The sequence below is a fragment of the Suillus subalutaceus genome, assembly GCF_016647625.1.
Source record: "Suillus subalutaceus strain FC151 chromosome Unknown DFJ58scaffold_8, whole genome shotgun sequence".
NCBI lineage: Eukaryota > Fungi > Basidiomycota > Agaricomycetes > Boletales > Suillaceae > Suillus > Suillus subalutaceus.
In genome coordinates this window covers 317,118-343,519 of record NW_024540257.1, presented here as the reverse complement: position 1 = coordinate 343,519, position 26,402 = coordinate 317,118, and the positions used below count along the sequence as shown (strand labels likewise).

The window sequence follows — 26,402 nt, the reverse complement described above, 5'->3', positions numbered from 1 at the left end:
CAAAAGTGTTGCTACCTGCCTGTTACTGGGCAAGTGCCTCGAGCCTATGGCGCTCCTCAGGGGACATCGCTGTAGAAGTAAAACTGTAAGTCTTTGAAATTGGCTAATAGAAATAAAACTAACCTTGCAGTCGGGCACGCTGCTCTTCACAGGCCTTGACGGCACGAGTCGCAAGTGCCTTTGGCCCATAAACCTCATTCGCATGCACTTGGAAACTGTGCTGGTTGCGATCAGCTTTGATTTGCCTTACCTTTTGAGTGGTGAGTCGCGTTCGATTTCAGGATTTTGTTAGCATGTTCTGACGCATATATTATTAATCAACAAACTTGAAAGCTTGAAGCGCGACAATTGATTCACATGACCACTGACCTTGCATTCTGTCTAAGCTGCTGATCTTAGATGTCTCGGACGACAGTTCTTCCACAAGTTCTTCGACCACCTCAGGTAGATGTCATGGGTTAGAGGAACTCTTACAGGCAATGACTGTATCAGGTGCGTGATTTTTTATACCTGAACTCAAGCCAGCTGACTTTTAATATAGATCTTCCCTTCGAGACTATCACATACAGCAAGCAGTGTACAACTATCACCGATGAGGAACACATCACCTTTTCTAACCCTCGTCCTCGTGCACCCCCGCCTATACTATTAAATTCTTCGCACCAATCCAGCATCCTGTTGCCACCTTCCACACCAGGATCTGATCAAAGATCAGATCTTGGTGGCCCTCTTACAGATGCCCTCACAGATGTCACGGAGCACATTGCTCCTTACGTCCCACCCATCCCTCATCCTAGCGAGCTGCGTGTGCTGTATCCCGGCGAAAACCTGATGCTTATTGGGTCGTTACGGTGGGTCAGGAGGTAGGAATTTTCTTTCACTGGTACATCACTTTTCATTTCATTTCCACTCAATTTACTAACTATGTGTCTAACTATTTTAGGCTTGATGTCGGTGAACATACTCTGGGCATCAGCGGAGCCATTCAGGTCAAGCAAGAGACTTGGGCAGATGCTTTGCGCCTGTATATGAGGAAATATGAGGAAGGCGCGGTGAAAGCGCGTCCCCATGTAGGTGGTCATTTCTGACCACCCCATGTCCCTCATACCATTCTCTCTGCATCACCTGCCTTGTCTGCAACTTCCAGCGAGGATAGTATCTGGACACATGTTGAGGACCTGTCAGAACAGATGAGCCAGGTCACGCGGTACTAGACTGGATATACGTAGTTTTTATATACATAGTTGTTGCGTCCAACCATTGACTCTATTACAAGCAAAATAAAAATGTGTATTGATCTGTTGATCTGCAATCTGAGTTCTGAGTAGATCAAGTCCCCTATACGCATACACTACACTTGAATGAGCATTAAGATTCGCATTAATTCATTATTCTGAGTGTGCCTGCTTGAGTAACTGTTACTTGAATGTTTCTTTTGTGTTTTAGATCAGTAGTCAAAGGTAGTCGAAGTAATAGTACAGCATTGACACTTTTGAAGCACGGTGATCCAGTTGCCACTTTAAGTGACGCAACAAGTTCAACGAGTTTGTGAGCATCAAACCAGTGAGTACTATGTCTGTGCTTCCACATCACAAATTGAAGCACCAGACCTTTCATATATGAACAAATAGGCTATCCCCATGCCGTCAGACAGGTTGGTGTGATTAATTACATCTATATCTTGCTTCCCAGTAGTGTTTTGTGTAATATAGCAAACTTGTTCGCCATCCTGTTCACCATGTTTGCTACTCATCATTTCAGCATAAGTCTTACAGGTTATGCCATTTCAATTATGAATCACACCCAGGATTTTGATGGATAATGTTTATTGGATTGTAGTATGTCTATTAAGCTCATTCATAGTAACGTACAGATGAGAGCCTCGAAGCAGGTATGGAGGGAGCATATTCATCAAGTTTGACTTCAAAGAACCTCACCTCTGATAAGATGACAGTGAGCATGTCATATATCTGAATAAACTTATCCTTCATTACCCTGCCATTCCTGCAATATCCAACAGCAATTTTCCTTAGGTCACTGAGTATCTCCCGCCCTGACTGCACATGGTCTTCACAAATGCTAAAGAATGTGTCCACCAAACGGAAGGTTGAGTTACACTCTTGTTGCGCACACAAGCAGTCATTAAACTGCTTTTCCCACATATTTTCTGGACCCCAGTTAAACTGCCAATCGCTGATGGCAATGCGGACATCTTCGACAGTGGTCCGTTCAACCCGCTGGAGGACGTTGTCGTCGGAGGATTCATTACTACCTGTAAATTATAATTAAAATCAGTATTTTGAAGCAGGATTAAGTACGAGTACTTACCAACGAGGTGCTCAGGCTCATGCTGATTGTCTGAATTGTGGTACAGTTCTGTAGCAACGCTTTGTGAAGTTCAACATCAGGAATGTCTACAAAGCTGCAAGACGACTTACCTCGCGCGCTTCCTGCAATGTCCGATTAGATAATTGGAAATTGATGTCGACAGAAATACTCACCTTGCCATCTGTATGTGTGCCTTTTCATTTTGTACAGCTCGTACACTAGTATGTAGTTTTCAGTAAGATTTATGGGATAGGTCATCGTAAGACTTGCCCTGGCTTTGCAAGCCAATGTGCGGATGCTTGCTGCTGCGTTTCTCTGCGTGTCATCAGAGCAGGATATGATCGAGCGTGACTTGTCAAAAGTCACTAGTTCATTAGTCACTGGTGCTGGTGAGATTTGAAATTTGAAGATCAGCGTGAATCAATCTGTATGGGGAATTCTGAATTAGACGAACTAAGGGGCTTCTCACCTTAGTACACGCAGCATGATGAGTCTTTTCTTCATCACTTATTTTACTCACTTTACACACTCCATGAAGATGTTGAATTTGTCAGCAGCAGTCAGGTATGTAATTGTGTTCAGTACTTTGCACTCACACTTATTTCGCTTGTATCCTGCAGGCTTTGCGCATGGCTGCGGCTGGGCACGTGGTTGCCCCAATTGGCTGTTGTTTTTGTAGTGGTCGCTTGCCCAAATCGGCTGTCATTTCTGTAGTGGTCAGTGTGCATGGCTGGGCATGTGGCTGCCTAAATCAACCGTTGTTCTGAGTCAGCGTGTCACACCTGGCCCCCATCAATGGTAAGTTCTCAACACCCTCCTACCCTCCTACCTACCTTCTTCAACAGTGACCAAGTCACTACTTTCTTCAACCAACCTCAACCAACCACGCTCCCACCAGGTTAGTCCGACGTCTTGCAGAGTTGTAAAGCTAATCGTCACCTCAGCAACTTTGGATGCTGAGAAACTCTCGAAGTACTTCTTCAGGTGCCCAGTCTTCGTCATTCCTGGTCGCATGTACCTTGTATACCACTACCCAGATGTGCCATTAATCACCGTCATGCAAATCCACCTGCGCAGGTACTTCTTCGGGTGCCCAAACCCAGACGCGCTATTAATCACCGTCATGCAAATCCACCTGCACGGGTACTTCTTCAGGTGCCCAATCTTCACCATGCCCTGTCGCACATACCACGTAGAGATCCTTTACACCAAAGAGCCAGAATCCAACCATCCAGATGCGCCAGTCATGCGAATCCACCTGCGTGGGTGCTTCTTTGGGTGCCCAATCTTCACCATTCCTGGTTGCACATTCCCTGTGGAGATCTTTTGCACCAAAGAGCCGGAATCTGACTATCTAGATGCGCCATTACAGGTATGTTGTGCTTTCTGTGATGAATTTTGGGCACGACTCACACAGGGGGGTTTTCCTTAGGTCTCACGTGATGCGCTTGTCAACAGACTCCAAGTCGCTGACTGTCATATACCATATATCCGGTTACAGATCCGATGATCTGGATCTCAGATCCGATCCAGATCCGATGAACATATACATCGTCCGGTCCACAGATCCGCTTTGATTCTTATTTCATTTCCTGTTCATATAACTCTAACTATCGTTCATCTCCTTTCGGTATTCCTGTACACCGGTATACCGGTTATCCTTTACTTCCGCTTTGCTTACTGATCCGCTATGCTTACTGATCCGCTATGCTTACTGATCCGCTACACTTACGAATCCGCTTTTACTTGTACTTCATTCCCGGTTCATGATTCGTGATCCATCCAACTTACCAATACGCTCCACTTAGACTTTGCTTATACTTTCGTACATAGCCTCGCACCTTTGCTTATTGATCATTCCGTTAGCTATCCGTAGTATATAAACCTTTGTATATGCGCTGTAGTAGATCAGTTCGAATATCATCTTAGATTGCACTCATTCCGTCTGGACTCTGAGTCCCTCCGTTATCCATCCGGACTTGAGTACGCTACTTTTGTCTACTCCGAGACTTAGGATAGATTCCTATAGTCTACATATCCGCCTCTGTCTTCGGACAGTCCTCACCCGTTAGTTTCTAGTCCGGATCCGATCCGGATTGGCCGTTACTCTATACGTTCGATATCCGGAAGTCTTAACGGATCCATTGCAATACTTATCCGTTTCACTAGACGCGATACTTTAGCTCTCTGAAATAAGGGGCAAGACTCGGGAAAGGGGCACAGCGCACGAGCTGAGGCCGAAGCCCTTCGGATCCGATACTACTTGAGTACGGTCTTAACACTGACCTTCAAGATTGGTATGTTTGATGTTTGATTAATTTGATGAGCAAATAATTTAAATTTTTGCGGGTTCAGGACGAGGGCAAAATGCTCGGCACACCCTGACTCAATAGCACGACTCATGTCAAAATTTCACCACCAACTGCCCTCATTCAATTTCGAGGGCTTGGAACACAACGCTGGCGGTATTATTAATGATGAGTACAACACTATTCCTCCCCATCGACTCTCATATTCGTTCTTACCGCCTGCACCCAACGAGGAGGAGTTCAGCCTCACTCCTCATCAACTTCCATACTCATTCTTTCCACCTCCACCCATTGAGGAGTTCGGCTCCAGAATCAACTGGAATGACCCGGCGGTCATGGCTGCAATGGCATCAATGCTGACAGACCTGCCCAAAAATATTTCGTCATTGCTCACGGACAAAGGGGAGGGCACTGCAACTCTCCCCAGCCTCCCAGGTGCAGGAGGTGATCCTACTGCCGCAGCCATGACTCCAGTCCAAGTCCCCAAAACTTCTTCCACCACTGCCGTTGATACCAGCTCCCTGGGCCGAGAAACATCTTCATCTCCCTGTCACAGCCCTCTCCCTGTTCCTGCGTCAGTATCATTGACTGACCGTATCATGGAGAAAAGGAGACAGCTCCTCATGGGCTGCTCGAAATCCCATTTGCCCTGTGATACCTGCACGAATGCGCGTCACCCATCGACCTCTCACAATTGCCGAGCGAGAATCCCATGTGATTAAAATGGCACAAAAGGTAGAGAAGAGGAAAAAGCTTCAAGATGCCATCACATTGTCTAACTAGGATGTGAAAGGCAATAAAAACACCAAATTTCACTTATCCTCCACGGTCAATGGTTCAGACAAATACCAACGGTTGATAATGTGGTCGTTTGTGGGGATGCAAATATAGATTGCGTTCTCCTTGAGCAAATTTACCAATGACTAAAAGGGGTGAGATATTTGGAAATCTCAGGAACAATGCCCATTAACTGGCTTGATGCAGTACTTAGGGTTCTTCAGGGATAATGATGCGACAGTACACAGATTACGGAAAGTTACGTGAATTACAGTGATACGTGGTGAGTCAGAGCAATATCTCTGGGATACTCCTTATTCTCACAATCAGGGGAGATCAAACTAGGAGTCGGATACAGTTGAATCAATCAAATACGTGGCTTTGGAACCAACCTTTCTGCTGCTCAGGATCTCACAATGAGTAATGACGCAGTCCAGACTAGAATACACCTTCTTGATGTAATCTTAAGTGGCCAAGCTCTTAATATTGTTGACTAAAGTATAAGTCCTGTTTATTGTCCTCAATCGTTAAAGTACGTGGATTTCTCCCCACAGAATTGATTTCCTGTGTCGTAAAGAGAATTGCAGTGAAACTACACTGGACGACTAGTAACCGTGCACTAGCTAGAGTAATTTAATGTGACTTAGAGGTGGCCTCAGGTAGTCAGCATGTCGTGGGAAACAGTGACAAAAGAGTGGAGGGAATAAACTAATATTCACTCAGTATTCACACAGATATGTATTAAGGGGTGAGAAACTTTCTGAGAGATACGCAAACTCTCTAAAAAGGGATCTTATTATTCAAAGAGGGAAACTATGTCCCTTTATATACTACTCTACAGGTGGCTATGCAACTACTAAATATGGAATAGTGACTCATAATGACTTGGCATGAGTCATAACGGAAATGACTCATAATGACTCCGTGTGACTCACTATGACTCAGTGTCCAAATGTTCACTTAGAGGTTACTGCTATTTTGGAACTGTCCAGAAACTATGACTAATCATTAAACAAAATGTAGATTACATAAGAAGATTGACACTGCTCAGATGATGACTGCGCAGATGTTGAGATGTTAAGATGTTAACATGAATATGGCTCATTAGGTGGGAAAATGTACAAGAAAATCCCGAAAGGTGCGGGAATGTGCTTACTAATGAAAGGATAAGGGTTTTAACACAGTTTATTGACTGTGCTAAGTACGTAATATGAATGATTAATTCATGTAGCTATGAAAAACCTTCAAGAAAATTATAGTAAATTGTAATAAAGCCATAAGAAATTAGAACTGCCTTTATTGGCAGTATTAGGTTGTACGAGAGTATGTTATGTGTCCATGATCATGTACGAAACAGGTTTCGTGCGTGTCAACGTCGTTTGTTCAAGATCAATCTAACAGACTTCACGAGCTTGCGGTCACTCACGATGTCTCCGACAAGCAAGTGAAGGATATTTTTGGTCTCAAAATGTACTACCATCGAGAACATCGCGTGCAATGCATATGCATTGTGCATGTCAAGTCCAAGGAACTCAACGAAGGTACGTAGGTTACATACGAAGGGTACATAATCTAACGATGGACTTAAGGTCGCCCTAGTGGAGACAAGTACAGCCTAGAAGATATTCAGAATATCATTGATAGTGACCCTGCGTATAAGCAATTGTCGGCCAAGGAGGAACAATACTACATCAACCAGTTAAACGAGTACCGTGCCCTCAAGATGAGTGGAGCTTGCGCGAACAATGTCTCGGCAGCTCGAGACGCAGTCGCAGTGATGGATCGGATCTCAAAGGAGGTAAGTATGTTTTGCGTGGTATGTACACATGACTAACAACTTTGTCTAGCTTCATGCACTCCGTGATCGAGCCGGTGTGTACGTGACTGTCCTGATGGTTTGAGGACACGTCAACGATCAAGTTCAGTTGACATGGATCGTGACGGACAATGTGCATGAATTCTGGGAGGATCAGATGAGTTTAGCGCTTGACGATGTTGCGTGTCAGTTTGAAGAGTGGGTGTGCAATCAAAAGAAGAGTGAGTTCTTTGCTCCTTCTCCACTTATTGACTAGTTTCATCGCATACATAACTAGATATATGCGAATGCGAAGATCTCCCCTCCCTGCAAAAGCAAGCTGCTGCTGATAATGATGAGCAAACTTCATATGTTTTTCTTGTATTTGTTCGCATTCATTTCAGCTGACGTCTCATTAGGACGCGCAACAGGCAAAATGGACCTGCAGATGAATTATCAGAACTACGAGAAGGCTATTGTACTGGTCTACGGAGTCAAGTTAGATGGCTGGCCAGAGGGCCTCCCTTTCATCGCACCATCCCATATGCACACCATCCTTGAAGTACGCACTCTTCGTGATGCTTTGGTGACTGGTGCATGCCATTGGAAGAAGCTCACCCAGCGTGAACTCGAGGACCTCCACATGGATATTCAACGACGCTCAGATGCAGGCGAGGTGATCGGCATGGTGCGCAAGAAGTGCTCAGATACAGGCAAGACACATAAGTGCAAAGCACCTGCTGCTGAAGGTGCTACAGACGGCACCATGGCCAAGGGTGATTCTAAGAGGACTCAGAAATCACGCAGGGGGCAAGCAGCCTGAGAGGCAGAAGAGAATCCAACCCACAAGTGCTGAATTCATCAAAGACAGTGATGAGGAGGGGTCCAGCAGTGACCCCAAAGAGTCGTAGTTTTCTTACAGTTGCTCATGTCACTTTAAATAGGTGTATTATGCCTATAGATTAGTTTATATAACGCCGCATGTTCATCTGCAAAAAGATCCGATGTGAAACGGTGAAGGGAAAGGCTGATATGCGAGCTCGCTGTGGTAGACAGTGAGGACGAAAGGTTTACGGGACTTGCCGAACGTCGTCGAGGCCAGGAACGTCACATTGCCAGTGGGAATGATATTAATAGCATGCCGGGACATTGCCGAGGTACCTAGTGCCTAATTAGTACCGACTACTGTTGATTTTTGCTAAGTACCCACGCTAAATACCCAGCAATTATCCATCCAAGCGCTATATTGCTGTATCTACCTGTACTTAGAGGCGCCCAGGCAACCAACATCCACCTCTAATTACAAGGGTTACGTGGCAGTCATAGGTGTACCTGCCAACATGCCCGGCGCACCATTGGCGGTTCAAACACTATACCAGAGACCCTGTTGGCTATAGTATACATTGACCAGATAGCTGGCAGCCAAAACGGCCCTGAATGTTCGCGATGCATGTTTGGTTTGATATTTCATGGTCAAAATTTGCACGAAATTCTATACAAATACAAATGTATCGGGGACTGGCGCGGCCGAGCGTCGTTACGATAATTCACAGTATGGACAGACAACATCACTCCATACTACCAACCTGCCCCTGATGCTCTGTCCGACCTCTGGCCTTCAGCTCTGCCTGCCGTTGCTCCACCTCGTCTTGCACGCGTTCAATTGACTTGAAATATTTGACTGTTTTGACATGCAGCTCTGAATCGTGGTTCCGTAGTTTTTGTTTCATTCAGAATGGTGGACAAGAAAAGTGGGATTCAAGTGAGGGGTGACAGGACAGCGTCTGTATGTCAACCGAAAGTTGTATGTATCAGAACGACAGCACGCACCAGCTGTAGCATCCTCATCGACTACAATCAATGCCCAAGGGTGGAGCTGCAGCGCAGAAAGAGTCCACTACATTGAGAGTCACGTCAACGTGAGTTTTTGCAAGGTACTAAAAAAACGGCCTACTCACAAGGTGGTTTACGCCGTCCTCTGCAAGTGAGTGCACACCACGAAAAAGTTGAAACCAGAATACCAATGAATGAACCCGAAGATAGCCTGAAACCATGACTTACCAATAGCCTTACTAAGAGCCAAGCTCTTCCTCTGGCCCGTGACCACAACCACGACTTCCCTGGCTTCAAGTACTGTGGCAACACCGACTGTAAGGGCCATACGGGGGACAGCAGCAATGTTGTTGTTGAAGAATCGGGCGTTGGCGAGGATGGTGTCGTAAGCGAGTGTCTTGATGCGAGTCCGGGAGGCGAGGGACGAGCCTTTGATAGGAAAGAGCATTTATTCAGTTGATGAACGTGAAAAGAAGATAGAACAATGATACGGTAGGGAAGTCACAGGTGATACAACGTCAAAGGGAGTGAAGTGGCGAAAGGAACGAGACATACCGGGTTCGTTAAATGCGATATGACCATCCTCGCCGATACCACCCAGGAAGAGCTCGATACCACCATACTGCTTGATGCGGGACTCGTATGCGTTGCATTCCGCGACCAAGTCTTCAGCGTTCCCATCTAGTAAATTCACTTGGGAAGGAGGAATATCGACTGCGTTTATGAAATTAGTACAGGATTCTTTCAGCGAGAGCGAGCGGGCTAGACGGACTATGGGAGAAAAACTCGCGGAACATGAATGTGTGATAGGACTCTGAGTGGTCGCGAGGAAGGCCGACATACTCGTCCATGTTGAAAGTGACAACGTGCTTGAACCTGGAGTCATGAATGGATAAACGCAACTTCAAATGTATTGTTCAGCACTCACGATAGGCTACCTTCCTTGACTTTGTTGATGAGAGCTTTGTAAGTTGGGATAGGAGAGGAGCCAGTTGGGAGTCCTAGCACGAAAGGTTTGCCAGCGGTCGGTGCAAATTCATTAATGCTAGGGGAAAGGAATGAGTCATGGGCGAGGAAATATGGACGAGGATACTACCGTTTGGCAATGTAGTTGGCCACATAGTCGCCGACAGTGGCAGGGTCGTCGCGGATGATAAGACCTGCAGAGAGGTAAGCACATCGAGCATAATTAGAAGGAACGTGAGCAGACGCATAATGGCAATCTATAGTACTTGCTAGTGATACAAAGATGGAGGCAGGATTCAACAAAGCGTCTGTAACTTTGATATGTTTTTATCTTTAAGCATAATGCTAGCCGGCGGTGCTACGGCCAGCTGGGGTTCATTCCGAAGATTCAATGGGTGAATCTGGAAGCCTTCGTTCACTGGCAGTGTCTTGGCCATGTGCTCAAACAATATATTTATGGATCACACGCTATCACATGTCCTGAGTCCTAATCGCTATCAGATATGTTACATAATTCCGTTTCCGGAACCTATTCCGACAACTATCAATCTCCTGCAGCAGCGTCTTCCGAACGTTAAACCTTGTCAGCTAATACTCTAAGTGCACACATGTTTAAAATTCTCGGTTGCAGATTCGTCCGAATCCGAGTCTCAGGAGCATGTTAATTAGCACTGAGTCATTAGAATGGTGATACTTAGCTCTAACCGCGGCAGTTCACCCCTCGGAACTAGCCCGAACGGCCATATCCTCTCAGCTTCGTGAAAGAAGTGCATTTGATGGTGACTTTTCATTGCACCTCAGGCCCTCAGGTAGTGCCACGTTTATCTATTGTCATAAAGCAATATCCACGCATACTAAAGCTACATCATATTCAGCGCACAAGAAATCTTAAGGAAAATGCCGGGTTTGGCAGCTGCCACTGGCCCTGGCCGGTACTACCGTGAACGGCTGCAAAGCGATATGATCGCATCAAGTAGTGAACTAGTGCCTTGCGGTAATCCCATCTACGTGTGATACCCCGCAACGTCATATGTGCATCATGCACGTCGCTGACACTGGTACGCCCTTTACCAAAGTCTTCTTGTGGACAATACAGACACATGCGGCTTGTCACTCGCCCATGGGGTCTGAATTCTTGTTGTAGACACACGTGTTGATCACTAGGGGTTTCAAGTTTTGCTATTTCAGACACGTGCGTCGCAGTAACAGTCAATATTAATGGGCGTCAACCATCCACGCATGCGGGTCGCTCGCCATCCAGAGGTCGAGGTTTTAAATAGACAAGTGCGTCGCGTTGGCACTTGCCCACCAGTGGGATCGAGGCTTTCGTAACCACAATGATACGGCTTCAAGCTTCAATCACAATGCTGCTTCTCTCCACGTTTTTGGCCAGCTTAATGCATGTGTGATGTATCAGTTTGACCTTGCAGTGCAGTCTAAGCGATGGTATTGATATTCATCTGCATGTCAGTCCTGGCATCGTATTTGCGCAGAGAACAGGCACCTAGTCCTTATACTTTGCTGATGCAATCCGATTTATCTATGCAAGCCCGTTAGTACTTGGTATGAACTATTGTCTTAGCTCACACATAATTACGAATCTTACTTGAGTATCTATGCTGTTCCTGCAATCTATACTCAGCAGATCTATTAGGTCATCACAATGGCCAGCGTGTGCCTCATCACCCAATTTACCGCGGCCGGAGCTATTATCTTCTAGCTTAAGCATCCGTACATCAGAGTAGTCCTCCAGATGAGGAACCTGCAAAGAAAAGTCTAAGAATGCACACTGCAACCAGTCTCATATTCGAGCCAATGTCACTGCACAAAGAACCCGGACTGACTCGAATACTTTATAGTATCTCCTATGATTCCTGTCAAGAGAAAAATTGAATGGTGGCATGGTTGGAGGCATACAGCTGCGATCAGAGAGTTCTACAGGTGAAATTGAAGCACAGAAATGATCATGTCTCTGACGTTGAGGCAAATCTTGCGACAACAAGCGCAGTCCCTATCGATGACAGCAGGTTGACCTGTGGGACAATTAGCATCAAGACAGAATAGGATAAAATTAGCTTGCCTGATTGTTTGTCAATAAATTGAGTCCGCTAATAACTTTGACAGTGTCTTTCCTCCCGCGATCAGGTTCCGCCGAATGGCCGGTAAGAATGATCTTTTTGTCAACTGAGTAGCGTGTGCGCTGTACGGTCGCTCCGAGGAACGAATCCAGCTAGTGTTATCGCATTAATATACGGCACAATTGTGATAAGTTAAATCCTACCAAGCTCCCGCCAGCACCCGCTACACCACCCCAGAATACGAGTGACGGAAGAATAGTCATCCAACTGCTCCTGCAGTGTTCATTCTCTACAATGAGTGAAACGAACATTGTTACGCCCATGGACAAACCGCCAAATAAGCTGGCGAGTGTCCCGCCGAGTGAGACACCACCGTTTGTACCGGGTGGAACCGTTTTTAGCGTCGTGATAAGGATTGGCGGGCGGGAAGAGAGGATACCGAGTTCTGACGCGAGAGTATCTCCCAGGCAGCAGGCAAAGTGGCTGGTGGTACGACTATTTATAGGCTAATGAACAAGATCCATCAAGTAGAAGGGCGGAGCTTACCCAAGCGCCATAAAGATCAGCGCGCGACTCAATCCACTTGATACCGTTGCGTCCAGTGGGCACCATTGGCCATCTTGGTATGGCACACTCTCCAGCAATGCTGAAGCAGAGTGAGTGTAAGATTTGACTAGACTCCACGGCAACATGTCAGGCGCAAAGGCAAGACACCATATTCCACTCGCAAGTAACGCGGTGAACGAGTTGCAGAGAACTTGGGCGCCAGATCGGTAGCCAGCGTCTTGATAGTCATCTTCAAGCTGAGCTTTCCGCTTCTTGCCGTCTAATTATTGTTAAAAGACATGCCAGTGGAATCACTCATTTAGGTTGACACTTACATTTGGTGGCTCTGGACCCGATCAAGTAGAACACAATGAGAGTTATCCCAATGGTCCGCACAGGCACTGCAAGAATGCTGAAGCCAACTACGAAGGCGGTCACCGCACCGGAGAAGGAGAGTGATCGCGAGCGCAGTCCATGTACACTGAGCAGAGTGGCAATAGTCAACGGTATCAAAGGGATGGGTGCCATGATGGTCAACAAACGAGGACTCGTCCGAGCAGTTCGCGAGCATCATACATATGTTCCCATTACATAAAGACCTTACGTTGCTACCGATATCTCGGCGTCGCATTTCTGGCAGTGATGATGAAGAATAGATCCAATGTAAGATCTGTGCTCGATTGCAATCAAGAAAGTATTTTGGATACATAAAGAGTCCATAATGCGTATGGAGTCCGGATATGCAACATATCTGGTTAAGACGTACGTACAATTTAGAAGCATAAGACATAAAAGCAAATGAGTACCAATCTCGATAGCTGAACATATATCATGACATGAAGATGACCAGAAAACATGTAACCAGATTTCTTGGAAGTCAAAAACCGGGGTATTTAGAGAAGATAAGAGCATGCGTGCATTCGTGACATGAAGGCTTCTGAATCCTAGCACCAAGCCAACAACCAAGCTTGAGTCATTCGATATCACAGAGCCTAGATTCGGGTTGTATACTCAGCCAGAGATGTGTCACCTATGCAATTGCAGAGGCGGTAGACACTCCGTTCACCTGGCTGAGTACAGCGTCCGCCTTTTGGAGATCGTGCTCGCTGAGGCTCTTGAATGTCCCACCCCCAGGAGTGCTTGCCCCGGACATCACGGACGACGCTCGCGAGCGCACTTTCATGACGAGAGGGCTGGGTACAAGAACACATGAGTAAAACACCAGTAGGTTAGAAAGCACTTACAAGGGGTATTCGTCCTCATCATCTTCCCCTGTACGCGGCCAATGGCCCATGTAATCGCTGGTTTCCAAGCGTTGCATCTATGCCACAATCAATACATCCCAACTCACCCTCATGACAAAAGATGCCTACCTCCTCTGTAAGTGTCCCAAGATCACCTGGTGTCGCGAGTCCCGAAATTCTGAGCCTCGGACTTGCTTGGACAGAAACTGGGAATTCTCCAAAGCCCCACTCCACATCTTCCCCGTTGTCCTCGTCGGCGCCAATGAATGCATCAGGGTAAGCCCTCCGAAGCGCAAGCATCCGGGCCTTCTCGTACTCAAGGCCCAAATTCTTCCAATCTAAAAGTGGCGAGAGCCGTTCGACGCGGTTTCGCTGGTTGATCCGCTGACGCCGCGTTTTCTTGACAAAGTCGAACATCGAGTTCGTGAGCGCGTTGACGCTATCATCAATGGAGGTGGTGCGTCGGTCGATGATGTAGATACCCTCGTCAGAGGGATTATGGATCGAATCCTCCATAAAGCACCCGAATCCGGAGAGGTTTGTTGTAACACTAGGGATACCCATCTACTCGAATGAGCTCGAATCGCACGATACAAAGAATACACAACGTACCACGGTGCATTCCGCGGGAGTGTATCCCCATGGTTCGTAGTAACTTGGAAATACGCCCAGATGGCAACCTCGCACGAATTCCTCGTAATCGAGACCCAGGATCGGGTTATTTGAGTTCAAAAATTCGGGATGAAAGATGACCTTAACGCGGTCTCCCGATGTGTTGAAGAGACGTACGCGACGTAGCTGATTGAGAATCGGGTCGTTCGAGTCGTCCGCCATGTTGTGTGTAACGATCGGGGGAAGAGTGTGTCGTTTGAGTGCAAAGATGCGACGTTTCAATAGGACTTGGTCCTCTGCGCTTAGGAGGTCCTCTGGCGCGACCACCGTGCGACCCTCGCCGTGGAACCGCGCGGCGTGCTCAAACAGTCGTGCGCCAACACGGGCTTGTACCTCGGTAACGGTATCGCGCAGCTGTTTCATAACGGCTTGACCCTTAAGGGCCTCAATAGTATAACTATTGGTAGTAGCGGGCATGATGATGAATGCGATGACTGTGGTCTTGCTCTGACTCTGCTGGAGGCGGTGATTGAGACGAGCAAGGGACTCGATGAACATATCGACACCCTTGTTACGGTACTCATACCGACCGGCTGTGAACATCTAGAGGATGTGATCGGTTAGAGTAATACAGAAGAGGGGCACGACGTACATAAATGGTGTTTTCGAGATCGAAATCGTAGTGACCATAGAAATGCCCACGAACGAACTCATTGATTTTCTCCTTGGAAGTCGCATGCAGATTCTGGAACTCATGCATTGCCTGGAATTTGACCACGTTCAAGCCATTTGGAAGGACACCATCCGGTTTCCTTTTCAAGAGATGCTCACTCTCCCATGCAGTAATTCCGCTGACGGTCGTGAAAACATCCGCGCAGTGTGCAGCAGCACGTTCGATGCAGTAGCGGTGATATATGCCACGCTTGCCAGCTTCGTGGTCAACGTCAAAGTAGGATAGGTTATTGTAGAAGTCGACGCTTCCAGCACAGAGATAGCGACCAAGCAGGGTTGCGTGTGTTGTAAAAACGGTGGTAACATCGATGTGGCGTTTGCGGGCGAGGGGGATAGCAAGTCCTGCCTGCCATTCGTGGAAGTGGGCGACTACAGCTGTATAAGCTTTGTGTGCAACATACTGAGCGTTGATAAGTAGGGATTGAATCAGTTGGAGTAGATTAACCACATACCTCGCCAAGAAACCATGCTACAAGATAACCAAAGACGATGGTCTCGTTTGTCTCGTGGTCATTGGGGGGTGATGGGATGCCTGCAAGATTCCAAAGATCGGCCTTCCACTCATCAAGACGGTGATATTGGCTGCCCGTATCGAAGAGTAGGACACGTGGAGCACCCTCTATGAGCCATCGGCCATAAAGGCATTTCACACCCTGTGCTCTCATGGACTGGAGTGTTGCGACTAAAGCTGGATCTGTGGGCTCTTGCGTTTCAACCTCCATAGGAGCTGTCTTGTAAATGAGGGGACCAATGAGGGTGTAACGATCACCGTACGTCTGCACGGTCACGGGGACCTTGGTCTTGATGACTGTGTATATGCCTCCAACCTTGTTAGCAACCTCCCAAGCACACTCGAAGAGGATTGGGTTCTGGACATCACGCTTCACGGGATCGTCAGGCATGGCGATGGTGAGCGATTTGGGAGGCACGACATCTGTGGAGATGGAGCTGGCCATATTATTGGGTGATTCAAATATCCAAAGCCGAGCAAATGATTTTGAGCTACGTCTTATAGGACTGACCTCATACCCACGTGACCCTTATCAACCTTCCCAGTGGAGTCAGTAGACAGATTAACTTAACGGGTTTAGATAGGTTTAGATATGATCTTGGCAAAAAAATATTGACCAAGAGACGCGCCGTCTATTCATACTAACTAGATCATCTGCTACTATGTCCAGCTCATTCGATCACCATGTTCAGACAACTATCTCACCTCACAATGGTCAGGCATACCATGTAGAAACATATCCTACTTCTAGTGATCTAGACCGCACTCTCGAAAGTGCAGCACAGTCTCAAAAAGAGTGGATCAAGACTACACTGGGCGAGCGTATCGCGAAAGGTCTCAAATTCATTGTTCGTGTGCTCTTGATAAATTGGTACTTGCAGAGCTGCATTACATGCCTTCTAGGAGAAATTTTCTGCTCTTGCGAATCGAGAAGCACCAGCAACATATGATCATGGTCCCCTTGGACACCATAACCTTGCTGAAGAGCTGTGTCATCAGATGGGCAGGTGCATGTCATTACGCGTAAAATATTGCCAACGTACTGATTCGGAGTGCACATAGGCCCACCGATCAGTGTTGGGGGGAGTTTAGAGGATTTCTACAGCGCGCAACCTACATGGTCGACATTGCTGAATCGTGTCTCTCAGACATAACCTTTTCAGATAATCAACCTGGCTTTAGTCGCTCAATCAAACGTGTTCCCCTCGGTGTCATTTTCGTCATCGCTCCATGGAAGTGAGTATATTCAATCTTGAAGATACTCGAGATTCATCTGTTCCAGCTACCCGTATCTTGTTATGATCAATTCTGTACTTCCGGCGCTCATTGCTGGAAACGCTGTTATTTTAAAACCTTCTCCCCAAACGCCTCTCACAGCCGTGCGATTCAAGGAAGCCTTGAATAACGCTGGATTTCCAACCGATCTCATACAAGTCGTGCATCTCTCGCCGCCACTTACTCGATATGTCGTGCAGCATAAGCTAGTCGATTTTGTCGTGTTTACAGGCAGCGTGGCAGGAGGGAAAGCCATTGAAACGGCAGCTGTTACTGCTGATGGATTCAAGGGCGTTGGTTTGGAGGTGCCGTATTTAACCATCGCAAGTACTGAGTCGCTAAGCCAAAGTCTAGCTCGGAGGAAAGGACCCGGCATATGTTCGCGCAGATGCAGACCTGAAAGATGCAGTAATACAACTAGTTGATGGTAAGTCGATAAAATGTACAACTATGCCGCTTTCTCACCGATGCACGTAGGTGCAATGTACAACGCTGGGCAAAGTTGCTGTGCAATCGAAGTAAGAAACATTACTTTCAACGTCGAGGCATGACTTACCTCAGTTGAACGTTGAACAGCGAATCTACGTTCACGAGTCCGTGTATGACAATTTCGTGGATGAATATGTCAACGAAACCAAGGCAAGTCGTGACCGTGGAATATCTTGATGTAACTTGAACGTAAGTCTAGAAACTCATACTGGGAGATCCTACGAACAAGCAGACGACCATTGGTCCGGTGATTAGTATTGCTAGTGCAGAGAGAATTCGCCAGAAGGTTTCTAGTGCAGGCAAGCGTTCTGCAAATCGTACTGCTACTGGCTGATCATATCGTAGTGCAAACGGGCGCGAAAGCACTAATACCCGAGAACCTGTATTTAAAGGCAGTACCGTGAGTCAAGGTCTGTATGACAGAAATGGGTATTCAGCATCTTCAGAGGCACTGCCTTTGTTGCGCCCCAAGTCTTAGTTGATGTGAATCACAGTGAGCTTGTTATATCCACATCCTTTGATACTGTTCTGAGGTTCTGACAACAGCGATGGACGTCATGAAGGTCAATCCTTCCTCTATCATACAAAGTCGTGTCTGATTTGATGCAGGAAGAGACGTTCGGACCCATCATCGGCATCCAGAAGGTGATTTGATCAGTGCTATCTTTAAGGATGGGCAATAAGCTTCAGCAGGTCTCATCTGATGCAGAAGCAATTGAACTCATGAACGACTCGGAATACGGTCTTACTGCTTCCATCTGGACCAAGTCATTGGATGACTTCAGCACCCTCGCAGACCAAGTGCAAGCTGGAACAATCTTTCTCAATAGGTGAGGATTCGTCATCCAGGATTACTGGCAATACACCACACTAATTTCCATGCTTCAAGATGCGATTCACTTGACCCAGCCTTGGCCTGGACGGGGATCAAGAACAGTGGACGTGGCGTCAGTCTCAGCAAATTCGGTGCGTTCCCATTGTCACAGCTCGCGTTGAGGCCACTAATACAGCCACAGGATACGACCAACTCACAAGGGCGAAATCCATCAACATGCGGATAAATACAACATGATCAGATTGTGGGACGATCATGATATTAACATTGTGGCGTGTGCTATTGAGATAGGTATCGGTACAACAAGAAGTGTAATGAATATCCCAATTCCTGAATCAACAGTGTATTCTGGATACCTATGGGCAAGTATTGTCAGTTATGATCAACGCATACGATAGATGCAAAAAAATAGTGGATCAGGACCCTCAAGCGTAAATAGAGGGCCAGGGAAATTATCTCCAACGTGCGGACACTCGGTCTGGTGCACAGCAATACAATCATCACAATAAAAAGTCGGTTGAAGGTATAAAATCTCACCTGTGAGCTCAACCCATCAACCAAGAAGTTTGGAACAAGAAAGTTGAGAAACAACCAACCAACCGACAACAAATTTTATGAACTTTGCAGCTGCTGACGTAAGATATTCGCACGCCAGTTTATTGCCATCAATATGCCTGCCATTCATACTGTCATCCATGAGACCGATATGATCGTCCTTGTTAAACTCAGAGGATGTGAAAGAGGCGTGTGATTCCTTCTATGTCTTGCCAGCTTGTGGTGACACTCAGGTCCAGATTCAAAGGGATCTTCAGCCTGAGGCTCGGTCGTCCTGATTCGCATGGATATTATCATGTGGCACGCGGGATCTTCGCGCTGCATACAAAATTTAATGTGGTGCAAGGAACAGATGCGAACTCGCGATGCTAGCTAAGGCCTTCCCACCAATCCTCCACTCCCCAAGCTATCACTCCTGCGGCCATGAACGGCAGCCTGACAACACCCCGACCTGGTCACACTGGAGCAGACTCTTAGAATATAAGCTCAGTTAAATTTTAGGAAAGAACGCAGTGCTTTAGAGTCACACGTCAAGCCATACGTATAGCTCGCGATATCTGCTACTCGAGAAACCCGTGTATGACTCGTAGTGGTGTTTTCTTTCTAAGGCTCCGCGGAAGAAATCCTCTAGCGTCTCCCAGCACCTTGCTTCATCTCAGGGTCCTGGTACACAACCGTGTGGTCTAAAACCAGATGCCGCTTTGGAATGTGGGGCACAATCATAGTGCTGGTAGTTCGGTTCTTTGGAGATATGGCAAGCGAGTAGCAGGGCCCGGTCAACCCCTAGGAGAACTTCTGAAGTACATATCAGATCTGCGTCCAACTTCATGTACGCTCATTCCCAATGTGTTTGGTCTTGCCCGCCCTAGCACTCAGTTAGATAATATAAATGTGCAGCACGTATGAGTTAATAGTACAGTGTGAATTGTGAATGCTACGCTTGTGATATACACTGCAGTGCACGTATCTAGACCTAGGATTAGAATCGGTTGCGCTTTCTTTGCTGCTTTATCATTGCATCCACCGCCATACCCCTGTGAGAGATCCGTCAGTACTCAGTACAACGCACAGTAAGTTGGACGGCTTGAGGATTCGTTGGAAAGATTGTAGCAGGCAAGAGTGAAAACGAAAACGAAGGAAATAGAACTTACTTCCGTCCTTTCATTCTCGGCTCTTCATCCACATCCATCGCATCTGCCAAATCGACGCCACCTCGCATGATATTCCCACTAGCTGTCAATGGTCCCCGCTTTTTCGTGTCCTTGGACACATCTTTGAGAATAGCATTATATGCCCTATCGTGCTCTTCATTATCCACTGCAACAGCTGCACTGTAAGAAGCGATCTGCGTGAGCTTGTTGTCTAACGCGGAAAGGACAGAAACGGTTGTCGAAGCCCTACAAAAGACCATGATTAGTCCGGACAAGAGGAGGTGGAATAAAAACTGGAATAAAACACCATGTCTTCAGAGCCGCAAGCTACTGCCTCTGCCTTTCCAGGCTCGAGATCTCGTCCCATCGTGTACTCAATCTCAAGTTGCTGCTCCTTCTGGTCGAGCTTCCCGCGGAGGATGTCGAGATATATCGCATCGATTATGAGGTCTTCGAGGTCGCGTATCGTGGGCATTTGCAGCTCTTGTAGGAGGAGAGAGTATGGGAGAATCTGAAATGGTAATGTTATAGTGTTGGTGGACTAACTGTTAAAGTATGCCTGGACGTACGCGTCTGCTGGTGGCAAGTGATACGATAGACAGGTGCTTGAGCTTGATAATTTGAGCTTGGTTTAGTTGAGGTAGCGAGTCCTTGTTCGCTGTATGACAATCAGCACGGATAATAGTATGAGACGATGATCTACACACCAAGGTAATCTTTGTACGTTCGATATGAGAATACCTGCAGCAGGGAGAAGAAAGGAGCATGCTGCTCGTTGTTTGCCAGCTGTTTCGCGAAATGTAGATAAGGAGCAGTAACCAGGAATGCCATACGACATGACATACCTCCTGAATATTAGGGAGCTCAAGGAGCTCGGCAAAGACAAACACGCCTTGGGCTGAAGTGGCGTCCTGAATAAGTTTCGCTGCTGCTGCACCCTTGGCTGACTTTGAGATGAGAAGGAATGGCTCGAGCTTTGCAGCAAAGTTCGTTCCTAGCTCCATCTCCACGTTCAAGTGTCTTCAAACCAGCCTTCATCAATCCACGATTTCAAGTATTGGTCTCCCCGTGAGAAAAAATGCTGAGCCAATACTGATAGGTTCATTGCTCAGGCTACGGCCACACACATTTCCGATCCCTAGAGCTACTACTGATGCAGAGTTGGAAAGCGACGCATAAACATTCCAGTAGAGAAAGCTAAAAGTACATGACTGGATCTCCAGACTCGATTGCTCCAATCTTAATTTATTTCTTGCTACCTTTCTCCTTGTGCGGTCCTTCGATAGGGATAACTTTAGTCTCCTGTTCCGGAGGCGCCTTCGGGAAGGTGACCTGAAGGATTCCGTGCTCCATATGCGCCTGGACTTGTTCAGGCTTAGTATGTTATATCAGCAACGAGCTCGTTCATCGTGAAGTGTGATCGTACCTTAGTTCCCTCAGGGAGCTGCAGAGTCCGAGCAAAGCGTCCGAAAGAGCGCTCGCGCACCACAAAACGACCCCGGGCCTCGTCAGTTTGAGTCTCGGTTTTCTTCTCGCCCGAGATGGTCAGGCGGTTATTATGCACTTCAATGTCAACCTTCCCCCGTTCTACGCCGGGGAGTTCGAACCTCGCCACGACCTGGTTGTCTTTTGTCTCAACGAGATTCATCCTGCGTATTCAAAGATGTTAGAACAAATCATCGTTCCCGTACAGGCAGCACGCACTTAGGGCGGATTGTTGTAGGACGAGCCTCGTCGGAGTCGGGCCGGAAACGTGAAGTAAACGCGTCGTCAAAAAGACGATCAAATTCAGTGAATGGGTCGTACAGAAATTGTGTGAGGGCCATATTTAGGAAAGACAAGACTCAGTGTGATGATATGAGTGTGGAAACAGCGGTACGCTGGCTTCCGCAATTGACGACCGTCTTATATGTCGCCCCTGTTGAACGTTGACCTCCGGGCGTTGCTCCTGTAACTTGCTTGGGCTATTGATCAGGTTGCACCCATGATCGCATTGGCCAAGCCGATCGTCCGGGTTTAACCTTATCCCCAGAAAAAACGACGCGAGGAACTCAGATCACAAATCTGCGCGACTAGTCGCTGTGCAAAGTGAATATCGAGTGCTGAAGGAATGGACACGCACTGAAAACATGTATGATTTCCCGAAATGCTTTTAGCTGTCTTCTCGACGTGTGTTGCACGATGGGATCATTTAAAGTTTGTCAGTAGCATCTCGCGATCATGTCTGCCACTAAATCATCATTTCGACTCAGATTGCCAGATTCGCCGGCCCAAAAGTCTTTCAGCACTACCACGGGACCCTGCGACTCGCGATAGACGGAAATATCCAAGGGACTGAATTATGTGATGATAGTATTGAGAGGCTCCGTTTAGTCCGGGAATGTTTACTTTCATGTACCTGTAATCATATTTTAGGCTCATTGTTGCTGCACTACTAGCCTAGATCATGTTTGGCCACGTTGAAGTCATGAAATCTCACGATTCACGAGGTGTTTGTCGGTAGCGCTGTAGAATCCTTGGTCTTTCTCCATGACAAAGAGCGAATCTGATATCAAGTTCGTATGGACCCAAATGAATTACTGATCTACTCACTAGAGAAACAACAGCTATGATCACGACGAAACGAAACTACACGGCAAGCATGACGCGGAATTAGTTTGAATATTTTCCTTGCTTGTGACTTTCCTCCTCTTTCCTACTTGTCAGAGAGCTGTCAAATACATATTCTTGTACCGTGTCGCTAGCTCATCGATGTTGGACCATTGCTTGCTTTCGTCATCACAGCATAAGTACCAATGTACCATGATCAGCTATATTGAATGGAACACCCTGAGCAGATGTCTGAATCGAAGGGATAGATTGACTGGCCTGAGCTGGCATGGTGGTATTTCTACCGTCATCTCGAGCTTTCTATATATGCTACCATCAGAATCCACATATATGGTGTTGCTACAGCAAGACAGTTAGTTTGAGGTGATGTCAAAATACACGTCGATGGATAAAAACAACTTTGCGAGCACAGGGGAACACATCCTGCTAAACTGATCGAACTGAGAACGTTGGAGTTAGAAAACTTACTCGTCCATCATACAACCATTTCCAAACTACTTTGGAGATCTTGCTGAGTTTGGTGTCCGACTAACTGTAAGATCTACATATTAGCCAGTAAACAAAGGATAGTCGCTCAGAGATGATGGAAACCTACATACGTGTAGGATTCGAACGAGTTGAAAAAATAAACCACCTATCAGGTACTAGCTTGCACGATGAAGAATGTGTAGAGGACCGTGTTTGTATGCACCGGAAGGCTGTTCTCAGTAAGACTATAAACAGCGCGCCAAATCCGCTCCGCCCTCGTATAAAACCCAAACACCCTACAAGAATGAGCAAGTTTGTATCAGCATGAGGAACAGGCTAAAAGTCATGGATTGCATACCCCTGACAACAAATTCTGTGTGTAAGTGCGCAGGCGTCTCCGGAGCATTTTGATGCCGAAACAAGCAGCGAAGTGATCGTTGTTCAATCCACCCCCTTCATGTACTTGAAGCTCATCTCGCGTACAGTCTAGGTGTCTCAAAGACATATCTTCGGCTGATGCATGATGAATTGATCAATGCTCTCTCGGGACGTTATGTACCATTCACTTACGACATCCTTCTGTTCCCAAATTCAGCTGCAAAACAATGTGTAGTCGTTTACCGTCATGCATGCACTGCCCAACACAGCGCCGTGTGTTCTTCGATATCGGGTCCTGGCAGGAGGTTGGAGAACTCGGCAATTGGCGTGGCAGAAGAAGGGGCGTGATTGCAAGGGGAGACACGTCAGTGACGTCACAGATGCGAAATAGAACCGTGGCTCGAAGTTTCTGCTTGGATTGTAGAAAGGAAGATACTGATTGCGTGTATCGGACGGAATTTGCTGCTAAGGCAACGTAGAAATTGCGTGGTACAAAGGAAGCGAGTCAGTAACGGACGTGCTATCACCGAAGACTTTGGACTTGGTGTCCATCACGAGGGTCAGGCAAAGGAGTGACATCGTCGAGCAGGATATAGGGGCGCGCCAAGCATGACATGCATGGTGAGCGATTGGCTGGAGAGAAGGCGACGAAACGACAAACGTGGTAAAGATGGTACATGAGTTAACATGGAGAAATCTCAGGCTGAGCGCTGTGTGGGACTTGGTAGCAGTGTCTGAACGAAGTAAATGAGAAGTGGCGGCTACGTACATGGTCGACTGGTCTCGGAGATGCAGTCTAATCAAGAGGAAAAGGTAGCAGAGCCATGTTCTTTAAGCGATTAGCTAGCCAATGTCATCGAGTCATCATATTCTGCTTATCGAGCTGATATAGCTGTGGACCAGCAGACACCTCACAATTGGCGTAAATTCCGATCGAAGGCTAACGTAGGCGATTAAGATCGTGAGTAATGATATGTACACAGTAACAACGTTGATGAATTATGATCGAGAGATGTTTTGATATTGCAAACTTGAGCTTTCGTACTCTGTCAAAAACAGCCGACTGCGGTCATTCATCATAAACCTTCGCCAGACATCAGCAAATAGATACAACAGAAGGGCGAAACGACGCACGTTAGCAGCTCGTTGACATAATCCCTCACTAGTCCGACGCTCTCCGCGTCCATCGTAGAACTGGCGACCATCTGTGGTAGACTCACTAAGCCGAGGAACTCATCAGTTGACGCTCAGCACTTCATGTGGATAAGATCGCACCAAGCATCCTAAGCAAGTGTTCTGCCCCGTATATGGCGCTCATATCTTTCTCCTGGCCAACCTGCACCTTGGGGCCCGTGACATACTGCTTGCGGATCTCAGCGTATTGTGGACGCTCAAAACGATAGAGAAGGTTTGCGCCGAGCGAGCGATCAAAGTAGACTTGCAACCCTGAAATTATTGTTGGGAGGACGAGTTCAGGCTCACGAAGGCTAGAAGACAGGTTGGCGCTCGAGTCAGCAGAATATTGAGTATTCCCGATAAAGGAGCTAACGTTGTGCTTTTCCCGAGCCCTATCACATAATCTTTGAACTCCTGGAGGATCTCAACAACTGTTGGGCGTCGTGGTACAGATACCAGCTTTCGGGTCGTCAATATCCAACTCAGGCGAAAAAGCAATACGATCCTACCTGACTGTTCTTTGTGATCGCCTCCCAGTCATCCACGAGCAGTACTTTCAGCACCTCTGGGACATTGAGTTTCATCTCCGGCTTCTTGCTGCTATCATCCTTATATAAAAATGACATCAGCGCCGCCACACAGAATACATCTTGAGACAGATTTGTATATAAAAAACGCACCTCCTCTCTCCCTCTCTTTGTTCCTCTACCATCCTTACGCCCAAGCCCGCCACCGCGCGAAGAGCTACTGTCTTTCATCGTACCCCCGCCATGAGCCTTCCCTTTTGAGGACAACCCCGAAGTAGACGCAGCCGCGCTGGCCTGTGCCATTAGTGCTTTCTGCAGCTGCACATTCGTGTCATTAAACTTGAGCAGCCGTGTGATAGGTACCCATTCATCCCACCTAGCCAGCGGTGAGAAAAAAATGAGTCAAACACAAATACAAAGGACAACGCACGTCTGCTTCCACCCCTTATAGTGCACGAAGAAATGGGGGCCAACCGTGGAGAGCTTAGTGTTGGTTTCGTCCCACGTCTCTGCTTTTAGTATCTTAGCCTCGTAGACGAGGGGTCCATGATAGCATAAGATGCGCTCGCCGACTGTGAACGATAAAGACATTCGCCGCACAGCCTACAGGACGTTCGTGTTTGGTGGTTTGAAAGGTCAGGTGTTTATGTAAGATGTCCCAGAGGTGCCTATCCTTAGAATTTGCACATTTTTCGACACAAGTAATCACTAAGCAGCGAGCGGTAAGGTACTCAGGTGATCTAAAAGTATGGCATAGCGGGGACGACAGCAAGCAGTAAAGTATGAGATACCCATAGAAACCAAACAACGTAAGACATAAAGAGGACCTTCAAGAACAAAACCCCATCTCTGAATCACCCATGCAACTCCGCACTGCAGAAGTATTGTAGCCTCGAGCTGTGCTTCCGATTCGAAGCAGAGATGAACGCGCGCAACATTAGCATGGAAAATTCTGTGAGGAAACTGTTCAGCACAAGACGTCCTGATAACGGCCGGGCCATACTGAGACGAACCTAAGCTTGCCGAACAATCGCTGTCGGCCACTTAGAGAAAGCCTGGCCAGTATCAGGCCGGCGTCATAATAAGTGCCTCACAAACGAGGACGTAACAGCGGCTGCATGTGATCGAAGAGTTTCGTCATGCGAACTCATGAGTGCCGCACGTGTTCTGCTCGAAGGTCTGATCAACAAACAAATGAACGTGTTGA

At 47.0% G+C, this 26,402-nt stretch overlaps 12 protein-coding genes across 12 annotated transcripts; 5 read left to right on the top strand and 7 right to left on the bottom strand.

The window, feature by feature from the left end:
* Window positions 1-46: 46 nt before the first annotated feature.
* DFJ58DRAFT_722556 (uncharacterized protein) lies at window positions 47-1,088 on the top strand (the record flags this gene model as incomplete). The annotated part of the gene is made up of 5 exons (XM_041384899.1): window positions 47-85; window positions 131-260; window positions 400-492; window positions 542-851; window positions 944-1,088. The coding sequence occupies 5 exons, from the start codon at window positions 47-49 to the stop codon at window positions 1,086-1,088; spliced, it is 717 nt and encodes a 238-aa protein (XP_041249348.1).
* Window positions 1,089-1,853: 765 nt separating this feature from the next.
* On the bottom strand, window positions 1,854-2,225 carry DFJ58DRAFT_652397 (uncharacterized protein; the record flags this gene model as incomplete). Its single annotated transcript, XM_041381684.1, has 1 exon — window positions 1,854-2,225. A coding segment is annotated over one exon (372 nt), but the record flags the coding sequence as incomplete, so codon positions are not given.
* Window positions 2,226-3,123: 898 nt separating this feature from the next.
* Window positions 3,124-3,838, top strand: DFJ58DRAFT_722554 (uncharacterized protein; the record flags this gene model as incomplete). Its single annotated transcript, XM_041384898.1, has 3 exons — window positions 3,124-3,226; window positions 3,273-3,700; window positions 3,761-3,838. 3 exons carry the CDS (start codon window positions 3,124-3,126, stop codon window positions 3,836-3,838), a joined length of 609 nt encoding a protein of 202 aa, XP_041249346.1.
* Window positions 3,839-4,729: 891 nt separating this feature from the next.
* On the top strand, window positions 4,730-5,420 carry DFJ58DRAFT_837120 (uncharacterized protein; the record flags this gene model as incomplete). The annotated part of the gene is made up of 2 exons (XM_041392340.1): window positions 4,730-5,211; window positions 5,243-5,420. 2 exons carry the CDS (start codon window positions 4,730-4,732, stop codon window positions 5,418-5,420), a joined length of 660 nt encoding a protein of 219 aa, XP_041249345.1.
* A 1,110-nt stretch (window positions 5,421-6,530) lies between these two features.
* Window positions 6,531-8,032, top strand: DFJ58DRAFT_837119 (uncharacterized protein; the record flags this gene model as incomplete). Its single annotated transcript, XM_041392339.1, has 9 exons — window positions 6,531-6,552; window positions 6,646-6,672; window positions 6,721-6,737; window positions 6,772-6,776; window positions 6,816-6,955; window positions 7,004-7,212; window positions 7,262-7,286; window positions 7,317-7,451; window positions 7,614-8,032. 9 exons carry the CDS (start codon window positions 6,531-6,533, stop codon window positions 8,030-8,032), a joined length of 999 nt encoding a protein of 332 aa, XP_041249344.1.
* A 630-nt stretch (window positions 8,033-8,662) lies between these two features.
* DFJ58DRAFT_762523 (uncharacterized protein) lies at window positions 8,663-10,427 on the bottom strand. Its single transcript, XM_041388555.1, has 9 exons — window positions 10,253-10,427; window positions 10,139-10,202; window positions 9,971-10,087; window positions 9,815-9,918; window positions 9,598-9,756; window positions 9,271-9,471; window positions 9,168-9,187; window positions 9,040-9,106; window positions 8,663-8,908 (listed from the first exon to the last, which is right to left on the bottom strand). Exons 1-9 carry the CDS (start codon window positions 10,254-10,256, stop codon window positions 8,778-8,780), a joined length of 867 nt encoding a protein of 288 aa, XP_041249343.1. The 5' UTR covers window positions 10,257-10,427; the 3' UTR covers window positions 8,663-8,777.
* A 1,268-nt stretch (window positions 10,428-11,695) lies between these two features.
* Window positions 11,696-13,323, bottom strand: DFJ58DRAFT_762514 (integral membrane protein DUF92-domain-containing protein). The gene is made up of 5 exons (XM_041388554.1): window positions 12,968-13,323; window positions 12,633-12,912; window positions 12,290-12,569; window positions 12,089-12,238; window positions 11,696-12,041 (listed from the first exon to the last, which is right to left on the bottom strand). The coding sequence occupies exons 1-5, from the start codon at window positions 13,158-13,160 to the stop codon at window positions 11,973-11,975; spliced, it is 972 nt and encodes a 323-aa protein (XP_041249342.1). The 5' UTR covers window positions 13,161-13,323; the 3' UTR covers window positions 11,696-11,972.
* Window positions 13,277-16,195, bottom strand: DFJ58DRAFT_677493 (glycogen synthase). Its single transcript, XM_041383145.1, has 6 exons — window positions 15,673-16,195; window positions 15,141-15,620; window positions 14,489-15,091; window positions 14,006-14,440; window positions 13,877-13,953; window positions 13,277-13,825 (listed from the first exon to the last, which is right to left on the bottom strand). Exons 1-6 carry the CDS (start codon window positions 16,174-16,176, stop codon window positions 13,663-13,665), a joined length of 2,262 nt encoding a protein of 753 aa, XP_041249341.1. The 5' UTR covers window positions 16,177-16,195; the 3' UTR covers window positions 13,277-13,662.
* A 131-nt stretch (window positions 16,196-16,326) lies between these two features.
* On the top strand, window positions 16,327-18,906 carry DFJ58DRAFT_762503 (Aldehyde/histidinol dehydrogenase). The gene is made up of 16 exons (XM_041388553.1): window positions 16,327-16,579; window positions 16,635-16,738; window positions 16,794-16,967; window positions 17,014-17,311; window positions 17,361-17,433; window positions 17,484-17,524; window positions 17,583-17,645; window positions 17,695-17,794; window positions 17,841-17,895; window positions 17,942-17,988; window positions 18,042-18,058; window positions 18,105-18,140; window positions 18,189-18,325; window positions 18,385-18,461; window positions 18,512-18,684; window positions 18,866-18,906. The coding sequence occupies exons 1-15, from the start codon at window positions 16,394-16,396 to the stop codon at window positions 18,565-18,567; spliced, it is 1,464 nt and encodes a 487-aa protein (XP_041249340.1). The 5' UTR covers window positions 16,327-16,393; the 3' UTR covers window positions 18,568-18,684; window positions 18,866-18,906.
* A 1,126-nt stretch (window positions 18,907-20,032) lies between these two features.
* Window positions 20,033-21,248, bottom strand: DFJ58DRAFT_890462 (uncharacterized protein; the record flags this gene model as incomplete). Its single annotated transcript, XM_041394734.1, has 5 exons — window positions 20,882-21,248; window positions 20,744-20,822; window positions 20,606-20,694; window positions 20,342-20,547; window positions 20,033-20,282 (listed from the first exon to the last, which is right to left on the bottom strand). Exons 1-5 carry the CDS (start codon window positions 21,038-21,040, stop codon window positions 20,033-20,035), a joined length of 783 nt encoding a protein of 260 aa, XP_041249339.1. The 5' UTR covers window positions 21,041-21,248.
* DFJ58DRAFT_470410 (HSP20-like chaperone) lies at window positions 21,140-22,022 on the bottom strand. The gene is made up of 3 exons (XM_041380533.1): window positions 21,741-22,022; window positions 21,463-21,685; window positions 21,140-21,410 (listed from the first exon to the last, which is right to left on the bottom strand). The coding sequence occupies exons 1-3, from the start codon at window positions 21,860-21,862 to the stop codon at window positions 21,282-21,284; spliced, it is 474 nt and encodes a 157-aa protein (XP_041249338.1). The 5' UTR covers window positions 21,863-22,022; the 3' UTR covers window positions 21,140-21,281.
* A 2,252-nt stretch (window positions 22,023-24,274) lies between these two features.
* DFJ58DRAFT_762492 (MRG-domain-containing protein) lies at window positions 24,275-25,849 on the bottom strand. The gene is made up of 7 exons (XM_041388552.1): window positions 25,626-25,849; window positions 25,349-25,571; window positions 25,178-25,276; window positions 25,042-25,127; window positions 24,768-24,979; window positions 24,627-24,711; window positions 24,275-24,576 (listed from the first exon to the last, which is right to left on the bottom strand). Exons 1-7 carry the CDS (start codon window positions 25,784-25,786, stop codon window positions 24,492-24,494), a joined length of 951 nt encoding a protein of 316 aa, XP_041249337.1. The 5' UTR covers window positions 25,787-25,849; the 3' UTR covers window positions 24,275-24,491.
* Window positions 25,850-26,402: the final 553 nt, after the last annotated feature.